The sequence below is a fragment of the Bombyx mori genome, chromosome 9 (genome assembly GCF_030269925.1).
Source record: "Bombyx mori chromosome 9, ASM3026992v2".
Lineage (NCBI taxonomy): Eukaryota > Metazoa > Arthropoda > Insecta > Lepidoptera > Bombycidae > Bombyx > Bombyx mori.
The window spans coordinates 9873968-9892202 of NC_085115.1; the positions used below are offsets into that span (position 1 = coordinate 9873968).

The following is an 18235-nucleotide window of genomic DNA, read 5'->3' on the forward strand; positions in this document are numbered from 1 at the left end:
TCTATAGTAAATGACGGTACCACCACCACGGGCAGAGAGCCTGTCGTTCCTGACCATGTTATAGTTCGCGATTTTAGGGTCACGGCGCGCGGGCTTAAGTAGGGTCTCCTGCACTAAAAAGATATCAATTTGGTGGTCACGCAAAAAGTCAGAAACCTGATCACGTTGATTTGCGAGACCGTAAGCGTTAAAAAATCCTATCGTTACGGATAGGGGCTTTATTCTACTTATATACGCCATTGATTACCGGCGGAGTGAGGGGAGGACGTACGTATTTAATGACGCGTATACGTCGGCGTATTCCTGCACAACGGCGATAAAGTGTTGTGCAGTGGAGGCAGCGCGAATGGCGTCGCCCAAAGCGTTAACGCGCTCAAAGTTGATCGACTGAAAGAAGTCGATCGCTAAAGCGAGATTGTCGGACGCGGTCGGAGGGCAAGTCGCGGGAGAGGGACGAGTCGCGGGGGCGGGACGAATCGCGGAGGAGGGAGTTGTAGCCGTGTTCGTGTACGGCAGCGGTTTTGCCCAGGCCGAGACACTGGGCACCGCCGCCGGAACGAACGCTGGCTTAGCCTGCGACGCAGAGGGTGCCGAGGCTTTGATGTCTGGGCCGGAAGCTCGGAGGCGGTTTTGGCGGGCGACGCGGCGATTTATTTTAGGGGCTCGGGGGCAACCACGGTAATTCGCGGGGTGACCCTGTGTTCGACACAGGACGCAGCTAGGCGGTTCCGTCGCGGTTTTTTGGTCGCGAGCGCAGAGGGCCGTGGCGTGATCGCCCAAACACTTAACACATCGGGGGCGCGCGTGACAGTTACGGGAAGAGTGCCCGTACAATTGACAGTTATGGCACTGGCTAGGAGTGCCTTTTTTATGGGGGGCTTCGACAGCGATACCAGAGAGCCTACAGACGGTCTGTGTGTTAAAGATTTTCTTACCCTCGGGGGTAGGCTGGAGAGCGACTAGAACCATATTATATGGCTCCCTACCGCGACCGGTGTGCATACGGTGCACAGAATTCACTGGTAGGCCTTGTTCTAACAGGTCGGCTTTTACGAGCTCCACATCTAACTCTTTAGGGATTCCGCGTATTACAACGCGGAGTTCGCGCTCCTCCTGGAGCGTATACGTATGGAAACTTATACGCTCCTTACGGAGGTAAGAAGAGAGGGCCCTATGGTCGTCGGGTGTTTGAACCTTAATTTGAATGCCGTTCGCGAGGTTACGGGCATTCGTGAAATTTATATTTTTGGCCTTAAGGGCCAGGCAAACTCGATCCCAAGCTGCCTTCTCCTGAAGGATAACCGGGGGAGGGGTCTGGGTTTTATTTTGTGCCACCGGACGCGGCGACGGAGTGGCACGGGCTGGGGGCGCAACGGGAGTCTGAGGGCGGGGGCGCGACGCGTTCACGGCTTTGCTAATTTTAGCGGCCGCGGGAGCTCGAGACTCCGCGGCACGCTTCTTACCCTTCTGTACCAGGGTGAATCCATCCGTCGATGAGGCGGGGGCGAGGTCGACCTCCATGTCCGAGTCAGAGTCGGAGCACGAGGAGGCCGGTGCAGGCGACCTACGAGCAAGTGTAGGTGTTTTAGAGGGCGCGACGGAGGCCGCGGATGATCGCTCAGCTGAAACGATGGTCACGGCGGACGACGCAGCAGCTTTTCTCGCCAGTATAGGCGACACGGGAGCGGCAGGCACGACAGAGGCTGCGGTGCTCAATGCAGAAGCTCTGCACGCAGGTACAGGCGACGCAGGAGCAGCGAGCGCGGCGGAGTCCTCGAGAGGGCTCGCAGTGTGATTGGCCTTGAAGGCCAAAAACTCCGAGGCGAGCTGTGGGTGGCGAAGTCGGAGGAATTCCGCGAATACAGCGTCCATGATCGCTGAGTACCCAGGTGGGGCGGCCCCGGGTCTTGAAAACACTCGCCTTGCGGCGAGGCCCCAACTTCTCGGACCTGAGCGGTTCTATTGAACACAGGTGGCAATGCGGCGCGATTACTACAGGACAAAGAAAAAGCACAACAAAACAGAAATTACGAAAAGAAACAAAACAAATAAATACTTGCAGGAAACCACTTTGTCGGCAGATGTACCACGAACACAGAAACAACAAAAGGAAACAAAACAAATAAAAACTTCCAGAAAGAGCACTTAGTCGGCAGATATACCACAAACACAGGCCGCGCGAACAATGGCCGGGCTAACAAAAGCCGGGCGAACAAAGACCGGGCGATCGAGTGGACGATGAGCACGTCCGCACGTGACGGGTGCCTCTATCGGAATGCTATGATAGCTAGATGATAATATAGGCAGATGATATGATAGCCAGATGATATGACAGCTAGTTTGCTTCTCATTCTCCGGTGAATCCCCTAGTCGCCTTTTCGAAAAAAAAAAAAAAAAACATCGGTATGTACTGTAGGTACAGCCAACAAAACAACAACGGAAATCAGTGATGAAACCATTTAGATGCTAAGACGAAATCAATATGCATGAATACTTAGTACAGTGTTAGAAACTTCGCGAATTAATCACGCCATTTCAAAAGACACGTCTCGTCTCATAAATCACGAATGCTAACCAGCCATGTTTTCTAATTTCTCAGAAGTCGATGACCTAGAATATCAGAACAAGAGTGATTAGTTGATAGTTAAAAAGTAAAAAAAAAGTTTATACCTATAATAACGCATCTAACGTATTGTTAAAGTACTGACTTAAACTTTTGCCAATTTCACAATTAGATGGGCTTACACAACTTTTAATTAGTACGAATGAAAAAATGTGTTTATTGAAGTACATATTTCTTTAAATGCTTAGATTAGTAAAAAACACCTCAGAGTCTTTTACATTTTGTTCGATTTTAAAATAAAATATTTTCATTTACATTACGTTAAAATAAGTTTAGCACTATTTTCGAATAGCATCTCGTTAATAACTATAGCTTTAAATATAACGAAAACTTCTTATTAATAATAACAATGTTACGATAAATCTATACTAATGTTATAAAGAAGAAATATTTGTTTGTTTGTTTGTACTGAATAGGCTCCGAAACTACTGAACTGATTTGAAAAATTCTTTCACTGTTTGGAAGCTACACTATTCCCGAGTGACATAGACTATAATCTTTTTTGAAAAAATTAGGGATCCTTACTAAAACTCCAATGATGTAACCCAAGGTGTAAAAAAATTACCTAAAATATTCTTTCCATCAAGTGCCCTGCGAAAACTATTGATGATAGAATAAAATAATGTACTACGACTTTGTAGAACACATTATTATTTAAAAAGAGTGTCGCGACAGCATATGTGTAACTATTATAGTTATGCTGCAATAAGTATTTTTTTATTTTTTTAAATAAAACAACGTAAAATATCGTTGAAATGTCGGAGCGGGCCGCTAGTATTAAATAAATATACACAAATAATTATAAAAATAATGACTAATGTAATCGATTAAATATTTATGTACATATTTGTCTATTATAACATGGTTATAATTAATAAATAGTTTACGGTATTATTCTATATTAACTCATAAACATCGGTTAAAGTTCAGACACGCAAGTTGGCAAGTTGTGAGAATCTCCGCTTAATATGAGTTCCCTCCGACATTGTTACAAACAAGCATTTTTCAAGTTTGCACTTAACAAGACATGCACGTACATGTGTTATTGTTTTAATATTGTTTTGTTACTGTTAGTAACCATAGGTAGTCTTTATTTTGATGAACTGTGACGATCAGAGGAATCTAGTATTTGATGGTTTTGCTGGTGTCTATGGACATCACAAAGTGAATGCCGTACCCGAAACCAGACCCCATATATTTTTTGGGGCAGCAATAGAGAGAAGGTTGGTACCGTGTAGGATTAAAATGTCTAAAATATCGCTACTGACAATACTAGTTGTTAGGCAAATTGAAAAATTTTGAGGATTTGGTGTATTTATTTATTGCTTAGATGGATGGACGAGCTCACGGCCCACCTGGTGTTTAATGGTTACCGGAGTTACAACGTAAATGCCGCCATCCACCTTGAGACATGAGTTCTAAGGTCTCAGTTTTAACAGTACCTCATAACATTGTTTATAATAATCTTATTCCTTTAACGTAGTAGCCGCTCTGTACGATAATTATTTACTTGGAAAATATGTTGCCTGCCTTTATGATAAAAACATAAGCTCGTTCGATATGAGTACACTAAGTCTTACTTCAGGCTTTAGAATCTTTCAATTTCAAAATTTTTAGATAGATGCATTACGCTTTTAAGGGTGGTACAACGGCTATGCTGTACAATTGAAGCTTAGACCTAATGTTTCATGGTAGGTGACGATATTCATATTTCTCTAATCAATGAACACCAGATGGCCCGTGATGAACTCGATAAGCCATCAATACAAGGAAAATATATATTTAAACATATAAATAGTATTTCCTAATCCATACTTCCATACGAATCCACATGATTGGACGTGATTTTTTTAAAGTGCTATCAGTTTAAGTGGGCTATGACATAGGCTAATTTTTATCCTGAAAAATATGTCAATCCCACGGAAAACTACATTGACAGTTAGTTATCCTTGACCTAGTAGGCGAAGATGCGGGTAACAGCTTATTCATAATTATAATAAAGTTTTGGGCTATTAACCGTCAAATCAAATCAAAATCAAAAAACATCTACGACGTAAATGCGCCACCCACCTTGAGATATAAGTTCTAAGGTCTCAGTATAGTTACAACGGCTACCCCACCCTTCAAACCGAAACGCATTACTGCTTCACGGCAGAAATAGGCGGGGTGGTGGTACCTACCCGTGCGGACTCACAAGAGGTCCTACCACCAGTAATTATTACGCAAATTATAATTTTGCGGGTTTCATTTTTATTACACGATGTTATTCCTTCACCGTGGAAGTCAATCGTGAACACTTGTTAAGTACGTATTTCATTAGAAAAATTGGTACCCGCCTGCGGGATTCGAACACCGGTGCATCGCTCGATACGAATGCACCGGACGTCTTATCCTTTAGGCCACGACGACTTCATAGTGGTCCCGCTCCCGCTCGATCCTCCCGCGCTCGCTAATATCGAAGCATCAGTGTGCCGAATCTCACTGACGGGACACGCGCCGATCGTTATCGCGTCCGTTTATCTTCCACCGGACAAGATCGTTCTAAGCAGTGATATCGAGGCGCTGCTCGGTATGGGGAGCTCTGTCATTCTGGCGGGCGACCTAAATTGTAAACACATCAGGTGGAACTCACACACCACAACCCCGAATGGCAGGCGGCTTGACGCGTTAGTCGATGATCTCGCCTTCGATATCGTCGCTCCGTTAACCCCGACTCACTACCCGCTAAATATCGCGCATCGCCCGGATATACTCGATATAGCGTTATTAAAAAACGTAACTCTGCGCTTACACTCGATCGAAGTAGTTTCAGAGTTAGATTCAGACCACCGTCCCGTCGTTATGAAGCTCGGTCGCGCTCCCGATTCCGTTCCCGTCACGAGGACTGTGGTGGATTGGCACACGCTGGGCATCAGCCTGGCTGAATCTGATCCACCATCGCTCCCGTTTAACCCGGACTCTATCCCGTCTCCTCAGGGTACCGCTGAAGCCATAGACATCTTAACATCACACATCACCTCGACATTAGATAGGTCATCGAAACAAGTTGTAGCGGAGGACTTCCTTCACCGCTTCAAATTGTCCGACGATATTAGGGAACTCCTTAGAGCTAAGAACGCCTCGATACGCGCCTACGACAGGTATCCTACCGCGGAAAATCGTATTCGAATGCGTGCCCTACAACGCGACGTAAAGTCTCGCATCGCCGAAGTCCGAGATGCCAGATGGTCTGATTTCTTAGAAGGACTCGCGCCCTCCCAAAGGTCTTACTACCGCTTAGCTCGTACTCTCAAATCGGATACGGTAGTAACTATGCCCCCCCTCGTAGGCCCCTCAGGCCGACTCGCGGCCTTTGATGATGACGAAAAAGCAGAGCTGCTGGCCGATACATTGCAAACCCAGTGCACGCCCAGCACTCAATCCGTGGACCCTGTTCATGTAGAATTAGTAGACAGTGAGGTAGAACGCAGAGCCTCCTTGCCACCCTCGGATGCGTTACCACCCGTCACCCCGATGGAAGTTAAAGACTTGATCAAAGACCTACGTCCTCGCAAGGCTCCCGGTTCCGACGGTATATCTAACCGCGTTATTAAACTTCTACCCGTCCAACTCATCGTGATGTTGGCATCTATTTTCAATGCCGCTATGGCGAACTGTATCTTTCCCGCGGTGTGGAAAGAAGCGGACGTTATCGGCATACATAAACCCGGTAAACCAAAAAATCATCCGACGAGTTACCGCCCGATTAGCCTCCTCATGTCTCTAGGCAAGCTGTATGAGCGTCTGCTCTACAAGCGCCTCAGAGATTTCGTCTCATCCAAGGGCATTCTCATCGATGAACAATTCGGATTCCGTACAAATCACTCATGCGTTCAACAGGTGCACCGCCTCACGGAGCACATTCTTGTGGGGCTTAATCGACCAAAACCGTTATACACGGGAGCTCTCTTCTTCGACGTCGCAAAAGCGTTCGACAAAGTCTGGCACAACGGTTTGATTTTCAAACTATTCAACATGGGCGTGCCGGATAGTCTCGTGCTCATCATACGGGACTTCTTGTCGAACCGCTCTTTTCGATATCGAGTCGAGGGAACCCGCTCCTCCCCACGACCTCTCACAGCTGGAGTCCCGCAAGGCTCTGTTCTCTCACCCCTCCTATTTAGCTTATTCGTCAACGATATTCCCCGGTCGCCGCCGACCCATTTAGCTTTATTCGCCGACGACACGACTGTTTACTATTCTAGTAGAAATAAGTCCCTAATCGCGAAGAAGCTTCAGAGCGCAGCCCTAGCCCTAGGACAGTGGTTCCGAAAATGGCGCATAGACATCAACCCAGCGAAAAGTACTGCGGTGCTATTTCAGAGGGGAAGCTCCACACGGATTTCCTCCCGGATTAGGAGGAGGAATCTCACACCCCCGATTACTCTCTTTAGACAACCCATACCCTGGGCCAGGAAGGTCAAGTACCTGGGCGTTACCCTGGATGCATCGATGACATTCCGCCCGCATATAAAATCAGTCCGTGACCGTGCCGCGTTTATTCTCGGTAGACTCTACCCCATGATCTGTAAGCGGAGTAAAATGTCCCTTCGGAACAAGGTGACACTTTACAAAACTTGCATAAGGCCCGTCATGACTTACGCGAGTGTGGTGTTCGCTCACGCGGCCCGCACACACATAGACACCCTCCAATCCCTACAATCCCGCTTTTGCAGGTTAGCTGTCGGGGCTCCGTGGTTCGTGAGGAACGTTGACCTACACGACGACCTGGGCCTCGAATCAATTCGGAAATACATGAAGTCAGCGTCGGAACGATACTTCGATAAGGCTATGCGTCATGATAATCGCCTTATCGTTGCCGCCGCTGACTACTCCCCGAATCCTGATCATGCAGGAGCCAGTCACCGTCGACGCCCTAGACACGTCCTTACGGATCCATCAGATCCAATAACCTTTGCATTAGATGCCTTCAGCTCTAATACTAGGGGCAGGCTTAGGGACCCCGGTAACCGTACTCGTCGAACTCGACAAAGAGGTCGACGTGCAACCTAACCCATGCATCAGCCCGCTGAGTTTCTCGCCGAATCTTCTCAGTGGGTCGCGATTCCGATCCGGTAGTAGATTCATTCGCGAAACAATTGCTCTTGAGTTGTTAGGTCTCCTTCGGAGGCGCTCGGGCAGTTGTTAGCAAATCCCACCCCTCTTGGCTGAGCCTTTGCTCGCCCACCTGTCCTGGTAAAACTGGAAAGGCCTTCGGGCCACCAGTAAACTTTCAATCATAAAAAAAAAAAAAAAAAAAAAAAAAAAGTGGTCCCGCAGTAGTCGAAATTCGACTAAAATTATAAGTTTGAACATTATCATGGTTCTATTGTCAAAGATTATATTATTATACTATCGTAATCACGGATTTCGCCAAAACTACACTATAGACAAATAATATTAAAGACAAACCATATTAATCTATTCTCAATTCGACCACAGACTTTAACAATAAATAAAAGAGTATATTGCGTGTGTGTGTCAAATACATGGTAGTGTGTGTAATGCTTTTTTTTATTGATTTAATGTACTTTTTATGCATAATAAAAGAAAATTGCATTGTGCACTGCTTCTCGACATTCTCTATAAGTGTGGAATATTCCATACTCCTCCGTCCGCGCAATTTTCGTAAAAGGGGTATAAAGTTGTTGCCTCACGTATTAATATATAGATTATCAATAAAAATGAATTATATTATAAAACAATTGTTTCCAGAACTGGTTTTATTAATCTAATTCTATAATTAAGGCGACAAAGCTTTTGTTGTGCAATTTAAGGCGTCGCACACCTTGAGGTGTGTGGTTAAAGTCTTGATTATGAGATGATAATAATAATAGTTTTTTACTACTATGACTATCCACACTACGCGAACTATGACCGACTTACAGCAAAAACATACACGATGTTCGGATTAAATTTTTCGACGATACAAAATGCCTTAGAATTGTTGTTTGTAGCGTTGTAAGTTGTTTATAAATTTTTACGGTTGTTTTTAATATGTTGCTCACTTATTGTACTACTTCTGTGTCTAGAATCTGTATATATCCGTCTGGTGTAGTGGTAAGTGACATGGTCACTACACAAGGGGGTCGCGGGTTCGAATCCCGCCAAGAGAGGATATTTGTATAATGTGAATAATGAAAGTTCGACTTACCATTGGGACACGTGAAAAGGTTTCCCTGAAAAAAAGAAAGAAAACAAAATTAAAATTTTAACCCATATTACAGCAGAGATTTGAGGTGGTACACAGATGTGAAATACGCGTAAATATGATTACGATAGGCGGGGGTTTGGCTGTGCCTATGGCATTACTAACGTTAATGTTGGCGACGACTTGGCTCTGTCACTTGGTATTGCTAACGTCCATGAGCGACTGTAACCACTCACCATCAGATGGGCCGTATGCTTGTCTGCATACAGGAGTAATAATTTTTTTTTTTTTGAAATTTTATTATTTTAAACCTTATGCGACCATTATAATGATACGGTTTTCCAACTAACTGAATTGAGGACGAGCTCTGTGGTAGTGCATACTGCCTAAAATGGACGAGTCATAAAGCATGATGGAACTACGTACCTATCAAAGGTGAAACCAATTAGTTTTCCTTTGAAGTATCGATGTTGTAGTTTGCAGCATCCAACGTCTTTGATTTGGGTGGCTTTTGAAAGCTATTGTCATATGTGTACTTTGAATGAGCGTTGTGCGAAAATTTCATTGTAAAACTTTCATATACAGATGTGGTTTTTTTTTAAAATCACATATAATGGAACCGAGAGTGTCGCCCAATAAAATATTGAACATCCGAACCTAAATAAATCGGAGCAGCGGTTCGATCCGCAGTTTTCCATTCGGAAATTGATATAGCTGACGGCATCGGAATGGCTTAGCAAATCGGGGAAAGCGAATTCGAGGACAATCACCACCAGTGACCGCGCACGAAGTCTAACAGTCGATCACGGCCAAGCATTAAAGACTATTATTGAATTGCACGAAAAATAGTCTTATTAAAATTTAAATAAATAAATAAAAAAAAGATTTTTTTCTTATAAAAAACATTTAAATAACATATATACATTTTTAAGTAGCGTTTTATTTGAATAACGATTATCTTTTATTTCCTAATTGAAAATCGAATGCGATACCGTTTTCACGCTCACGGGCAACTCAAGAACAAAATTGCTAAACTTCGATTTTGAATTGGCACTAAACAATTTGAATATAGTATCTGTGTCTGTTCGAGTATAATAACTACTAAAGTCCAAAATACAGTAATGTTGATTCATTTTGTGTCTCAAATAGGAATGTAAATCTCAATAAAAAACATAATTGTTTAAATGCAGTTAATGTTGTATGTTGTGCATGTTTTCTTTAATTTTAAAATGATAAAATGATAAAATCATTAATTTTAAAATGATTAAATTCAAAACCGCTATGTGAATTATCAATACAAGTTCTCTCCGAAATAATAAAATAGGAACTCTTGCTTACGAATCGGAACTGGATATGTAATAATCGTTCAGATACTTAGATCAATGCCGAAACTAATTTAGTTGGTTCCCTAGTGTAACCATAAATTGAGTTTGTCATATATACACGATCAGTACGTGCCTATTCACCTACGTCATTGCTTTTACCAAAACAAACATATTGGAAAGTGCAAACTCACTGGCCGCAATGTTTATCAAACTACTTACAAAACTACGGTACGTTGGATACTAACTGACACTCGATAACACGAATGTCAAATCGATTCGGACAGTTCGCTTCACTGACCAAAGCGTAATCGATTACGTATAGATTAGGCTGTTTAGATTTGTACAATTTGTTGTATAATAACTATTTTGGGGCCCTCGACGAGATTTTCTCGGTTATGTCGATAATTAGTTTAGTAATATTCATGATAGATCTACATACCTATACAAAACCGATAATAGAATAATTTTATAGTTGAATGAAAAGCTAAGATTTACTATTTTGGGTTTGATTAAAAAAAAGTTACTGTAAAAGCAAATACACGTTAGAATCATTCTCTTGTGAACGCTGTGTTCACTAATTGCAATAACTGTATGAAATTTATAGTTTTTTCTTAAAATCTTATTTGTGGCATTGGGGTAATTTAATCATGGCCGTTGTGGTCAAATAGTCTCGCGATTTTAATTCAATGCGGCTTTAGGTAATTAAATAAGCTATTAATATAATGACAAAAGTGGTCGAATATAATTTAGGATTGATGGCTTAAAACTGTCGATTAATGTCATTTTATTTTTGTATAATATATGTCATCAACGTCTATCCACAATCTGCCTACAAAAAATATTGCGGTATTTTGGTCATGTTGCACGTAGGGATACCAGCAATTTGGAACGCCTTGTGGTGACCGGTAAAATAGGGGTAGAGGTCCCAAACGATGGTCGGACCAAATAGCGGAGGAACTGGGGATACCTATCAGCGACGCACTCCACCGGGCTGCAGGGCGGGATCGATGGAGACAGTTGGTTGACGAAATCGGACGGAGTCACGATCCTCAGCAGTGAGGAACCGATCGAAGAGAGAGAGAGAGATGTCATAAACGACGAATAAACAAAAACTGTAGATAGGCAAACTCATTTTCTTTTTGTCATACTGAGGATAACGTTATGTTCGACGAATAATTCCATTTATTTGGTATTTATTATTGTTGAATTAATATATTTATATCCGATATATTCGAAAATAGTCGAAGTTGAGTTCCCGGAAAAATGTGCGTCTGAGTTATATTTCGTTATATATCAACGCGATCAGTGGAACAATTTCAAAGGGGGCTCCCATAATCATTTTACGAAGTAAAATTAAAACCCGATACCGACCCGATAAATAACTCATTTGTCATAATTACATTTCGCATTATAACGAATTGTAGAATTTCACTCGATTTTTGAATACTTTAAAAATGAACATCGTTCATCTACAATGATAATTATATTATTAAATACCAAATTGTAGCTGAATTTATTATAGTACATTATAAGAAATACAATTATTCTTTTACTTTTTTTTTCCTACCTAAGCTGATAGCTTTGAGAGGCTAAACTTCAGGCTTCAGCGTAACCTTAGCTAGTAGGTGAGCTCACGGGGCTCAAACCGGAGTGTGATGCTAACACTGACCCTAGCAAGAGCAGTGCTTCGTAGAATCTACCACCGGATCGGAAACGCGACCCACTGAGAAGATCTGGCGAGAAACTCAGTGGGCTGTGTCTGTGGGCTAATTTTTTACTTGACACGGGTAGACGATTTCAAACTTGCGCCTAATAGGATGACGGTACCTAACTGTACGGGACCTCAATACGGCATTCTGTATTAAATTATTTACTAAATTTACTGAATACATACTAACGAATTTACTAGCTGTTCTTATTCGTTTATAAGTCCATTGTACACGTGCAACTTGAGCAAAGTGAGATTGTAATGGGTAAAAGTTGATAACCTCACAGTGCGGACATTGCATTACGACACTGCTCTCAGCAACATAATTCTATTCACTAATAACCTGGTACCGTTTGCTTACCATACAATACTCAGTTCCGTTAATAACTAGAACGATTGACTTGAACGGTTCGTCATAGAATATTTGCGAATTTCATTATTAATAAAAATTTCAAGATATTTTTTTGTCAGAATAATGGATAGATTTCTTAGTACACTAACTAAATTATTTAGTAAATCTAATTTGGCATCGATGGTGTTTTGGATCGAATAAAATATGTCGCTTTTTGTTTTTAAATCGGCGAATGACGAAAGCGATATAGTATTTCCTTTGGTTTTCATGAGGCATTGACATAATTAAAACAATTTTTACGGTTTAATCTCGAGGTTTCATTCAGTTCGTTACATTATTTCCGATGTTTTGAATACTTTATTTTATTTGTGATCATGGACGAGGGAAATGATGTAATTGAATTGAAGTGATAACTTATTTTGGGAGGGTAAACCGCTTCGTTACGTAACGCGTTACGGCGCCAGTCTGTCTAGCTTCTCTTTCTCTCACGCGTACACGCGTACGCTTAAATCTAGATAATAATAATGTACATCCACAAAATTCTAATGTACATATTCAAGAATTGTAACTATAAGAATAAAATATATTTTATAATAAAAAATATATATTATAGTATAGAAATAAATAACCTATCCTTACATTGTCTTATTAGTATACATAAAATTTAAGTAATAAACCTAAGCTTTTCTCAAGTTAAACAATTTCAATATTAAATAGTTCAACTTAGATTTTAGACAAGGCAACTGAATTATTATTATTACGAATACATAAAAAGAACTTTTACTATTTACTGGTGGTAGGACCTCTTGTGAGTCCGCACCGGTAGGTACCACCACCCCGCTTATTTCTGCCGTGAAGCAGCAATGCGTTTCGGTTTGAAGGGTGGGGCAGCCGTTGTAACTATACTGAGACCTTAGAACTTATATCTCAAGGTGGGTGGCGCATTTACATTGTGGATGTCTATGGGCGCCAGTAATCACTTAACACCAGGTGGGCTGTGAGCTCGTCCACCCATCTAAGCAATAAAAAAAAAGTTTAAGTTATCACTTCTGTAGGGCGTCCCGAGACGCACACGTTTTTTTTAACAGTTGTTAGCCACATAACACTTCTTCACTGGGCGATATGCGTTTCTATTTTACTGATGTTCACAAATAAGATCAATAACAAACATATTTTTCACATAACCTTTCTTCTTCTTGTCAGTCGGTACACTCCTGGCAAAATTTCGATTAAAATTCAAATCTCATTTCTGCAGCGAAGTCTATACGCATGTTGACTATCGATTATCGTGCGTGACTTTGTTGTCAACAGTTTCGATGCAGCAGTGGACAGTGCCCAACGAAACTTTCCACTTTTCTCTTACCGTAAATTATTTTTTCCTATTGTTTAACAAAGGTGTTTTCGTTTTCTTTCACTATAATATGCGAGCTGCATTTCAATTATTTAGAAGCGAATAATGCAGTTTCTTTATGTACGAAATATTATCCTCGGTTAAGGAAAGATACGCTAATGTATTCTAGAAAAAATTACATTGTTAATGCATTTATTTGGCTCGTCCAGAAGACGATTGTATTATCTTCGGTTAGGACCTCATGTGAGTCCGCACGAGTAGGTACCACCACCGCGCCTATTTCTGCCGTGAAGCAGTAATGCGTTTCGGCTTGAAGGGTGGGGCAGCCGTTGTAACTATACTGATACCTTACAACTTATATCTCAAGGTGGGTGGCGCATTTACGTTGTAAATGTCTATGGGCTCCAGTAACCACTTAACACCAGGTGGGCTGTGAGCTTGTCCACCCATCTAAGCAATAAAAAAAAGGAAAATAAGTTAGTGTATTTTAGAAGAAAGGACATTGTTAAGATCTGACACAAGAATCGTAAACATATGCATTTATTTGGCTTAGCCAAAAGACGATTGGCTAATGGTTAAGCTTTTATTACATGACTTATATTCGTTCCAAGTCAGTCGCGCACGATATGATTGAAAGATGCGGCAAGAGAGCATCCGTTTTGTTGGATCATAATACAACGCAGCTCGGTGTTTTCCGAAGGTACATTTTTAATTACATTTTATTGTTCTTTTTTAGATCATGTATCTAGTTCTTCTTCCGAATAGATATTCTTGATTTGTTCTTAATAACCTAATAGCTTACAGTTGCCTTTGGTAGGAATGTCGAATGATAAAGATTTAATATGTGATTAATTGATTTTTAACTTTGCATTAATTGTTATTAAATATTAATTGATTACGTTTAGAGAATGTTAGATAAAAAGATGTGTGCTTTTGTTATTAACTAAAATAATATAAACTTTTCTTGTGTTCGTATTTAAAATATTTTATGCCTATTAAGGTAATTGCATTTATTCGAAATTATCATTAAATTTGTTTAAATGACAATAGTTTGAATAAACAATAAAAAGGTAGTTTTTGTGGCTATTGACAGTAATAATTGTGTTTTTGATGACAAGACCCCAAGTCTAGACCACATGTCGCGAGTTAATGGATCAATGTCAACCCGGTTGCATGTTTAACGGTGGTTACATAACTATAATTCTATTATTAAGCAATAAAAAATAATTGTACCGCCCACATTTCACGCTTGAGTTGTTATTGCAAAATTAACTATTTTGTAGGTTATTAGTTCATAATCGTTCGATTTAAAGGAACAGTTAGCAATTATTAATTAGTAAAGATTTGATGCCTTTAGGTAAGCTGAACTTTAAGCTAGGAGTGGGCCCGATTTTTAGCCGACTTAAATAAATAAGGAGACTATGTGTGTTCATCAAAGCTTTTTTAATTTTGATGATTTTATTTTTATTTGAAAAATTTTGCTTCTCATGTTGTCCCATTTAAACTTTATCAAGATCTAAACAGTCATTTTTGGTTTATTTTTAATAAATCAATTGACTTTGACTACACTAGTGGTATTTTCATTTTATTTTGTTGAAGTTGACTGTCTTTTTTGTTAAAATTATGTTCATGATCAGAAAATCATAAATATTTAAATTTAACTCATTTAAAGGGAGTAAAATTTTAATAATGATAATTTATACCAAAAGTAACTTCATTATAAACAAATAAAATGTACAAATTTTCTATCTAATTTTCGCTCTCATCGTGACGGAATTACGAAAAATTCCTCTTTGCTACCTACCCACACATAAAATATTCAAATTTATATTAATTTATATTTCTACATTGTCTCCTAGTAAGCTAGCACTTGTCTGTTTTACGAGTAACATATTTTAACACTAATCAACAAGTTAAATAGATAATATTGGCTTACCTCATTGTTAGCGAGTGTAGCTCCGATCAGCAACGCGGCGACACACAACGCCGCCCGCCACCTTATCAACATCGTAAATCTGCAGGACAAAACATATTTCACTTTAGTTATACTCATAAACAGCTTACGAGAAAGCACGGGTACTTGAGATTTGAAACATTATTTCTTGTGTTTTGATTGATGATTATGATAGTGTTTTTAAATGAGAACTCAAAGGCTTAAAGTCTTGTCCCAAAGTGAAGAAATTAACATTGGAATGTATATTGCAACCACTTAATATTAGGTACACCTTGGAATCCACATTGAGCAAGAGAGTCTCTCCGGCTCTTCTAATGATAATAGTTTGTCAAGCTGTTGATCTGAAGACACTAGAGGGTTGGTCAGAGCTGTTTCATCATACATCTCAAGCAGCAGCATTTTCTGATATAGCTCTCTAGTTGATATTATTCTATTGTCCTAAATACTGGTGGTAAATGTGTACTCGCCCACGTGGGCTTGCACAACCATCTTTATTATTTCTGCCACGATCTCATCATAACGTTATACTACTATGAGCAACGCCATCTGTCTTCAGATAAAACGGATATCGAAACAACTAGAAAGTTTCTCGAATTTTCTAAAATATTATCGAATGTTTCAGTTGTATTGAGCGTGGTCTAATGGCCCCATGGATACTCTCAATATAGAAGTGTCTAGAATATTTGGGAATATTTTAGACTCGTTCTCTAGTTCCATGGAGAATTTTCTGGAACATTGTAGACAGTCGAAACGACTATAAAAGAGTGAAAGTTTTCAGTCAAGTTTTCCTGAAGTGTCGTAAAAATTCAATTCAGTTTTAATTAGTATTTCGGCGAAGACTTTTCTTTGTCCTAAGCCTCAGCTCATCACACAATGATTCAGATTGATTTGTTTTTGCAAAGCAATTGAGACTTCGATCGCATCTATTTGAATTAATCCCTAAGCTAATAAATACTACCACGCAAGATTGAGGAGCATTAGCATTGATTAAAAAAATCAAGGTCGCATACATTTATTTCTTGTTTAAAATACCGTTGTCATGTAAGGTCTCCAAGCCGCTGCAATAAATTAATAATAATAAGCTGCTAAGCGCAAGAATTCGCAATTGCACTTCACATTACCACTATACATTTTGACTTTTACGAGAACTGTTAATAAGGGTTATAAGTCCAATTTCAAAGCAGCATTAATACGTGAGAGGCTGTATGGTACCTTCGAGCATGGGCATGAGCGCAATGAATGAAACATTCAATATTTATTTATTAATAGTAGGGTAAAATCTATTGAAATAGAAGTTTCTAGAACGACGTAATATATTTTGTTTGCCTGGTTACTATGAGACACGTCACGGGTAAAGTATCGAAAGTTTGCTTCTTTGCTTTCTCTATAAGTTTCAAAATATTTAAGTGATAAAACACAGGATGTAGTTTTCGATTTTATTAGCACTATTAATTTTACTAATTAATATTTGGAGAATGTAAGGCGTGAAACCAGTCGTGTTGGTAAATTAATCGAAAAGCTCATTAAAATAAGTTCGAATTATGCAAAAAAAATTGAATATTATTTAAAATGATGTGTTTCGGTCGAGAGTTAATCTTTATAAACACATTTCACTTAATTTTCGCTTGGTTTTCTATTCAAAATAATAAAAATAGTTTTACATTTTCAAATTGAATAACAACTTTATACAACATATTTATACAGCAAACATTTTCAAAATGTCAATTATTGAAAACAAAAAAAAATTATACAAAACTTATTTGCCTCCCTTTCAGCAAAGTTTCCGTTGCGGTCAGAGAACTTGGGTGTTCACGAGGCCCTGTCGAATAGTTCGTGAAGTTACGACACAATGACGAACAAACAGTAGCGACGGACAAACGAGCCGCTTGCCTCCTAAACTATAGGAGCCTGACAGGAGCTCATGAAAATTTACAAAGGAACGTTTTTGTTTGAAGACAAGTTATAATATTGATTTGAAGTTTGGAGTTGGCTTCGATAACATTTATTGTTTTTGACATGTACTCAGATGGAGCGGCGTTTATGATCCTGTTTATTTATAAGTGATAAAAAAAATATTGATATCCTTTTTAAAACCATTTTAAATCGTATGACAAACGTTTGTAATAAAATGTGTGTAATATTTGGTTTTGCAGCACTAGAACTTTGGTTTTATTTATTCGACACACAAAAATATATATGGGCGATATACAAATCATAATAAGATGTTGAATAATAATGTAATTTGAATTTAAGATCCCCGCTAATGCATACTGTTGTTTTTTTATATAATCATGATTCATTATTTGGTAACCACGTGCATGATGACATAACAAAAAACGAGAAAGAAAAATGAGATCCCTCTAGAGTACATAACGCAAATAATTAAATATATTTCAAAACGCAACAATAATTAAATGGCACATGCATATTTTGAATAATTATACACTTTCGTAGGTACGCATTCATACGCATACGCATTTTAACTATTATGTACAATGATTAGGAAATAAGTTTAATGTAATAAAGTAATTACAGTATTAACTAAAGGTTTAATTAGATCGAGTTCAAGATGTAAACAGAGTGAGAAATGAGAGATTTTTTTAAGAATCGTCACGAACAATTCTATGTAATATACACCATCAATGTACTGGCGAATTGCGACAGTACAGTTTGCAGTTAAAGAAGTGTGGGATTCGTAAGAACGAAACTTATGAAAAGAGTGTGGAACGGAG

At 39.6% G+C, this 18235-nt stretch overlaps 1 protein-coding gene across 1 annotated transcript in view; it reads right to left on the reverse strand.

The window, feature by feature from the left end:
* Positions 1-18235, reverse strand: part of LOC101740358 (uncharacterized) — a 101913-nt gene that overhangs the window by 43099 nt on the left and 40579 nt on the right. The window contains exons 2-3 of the mRNA XM_012688574.4: positions 15486-15564; positions 8817-8841 (exon numbers count right to left, since the gene is read on the reverse strand). Coding sequence (XP_012544028.1) covers positions 8817-8841; positions 15486-15557 — 97 coding nt within the window. The 5' untranslated portion in view covers positions 15558-15564. The remainder of the gene's footprint in view (positions 1-8816; positions 8842-15485; positions 15565-18235) is intronic.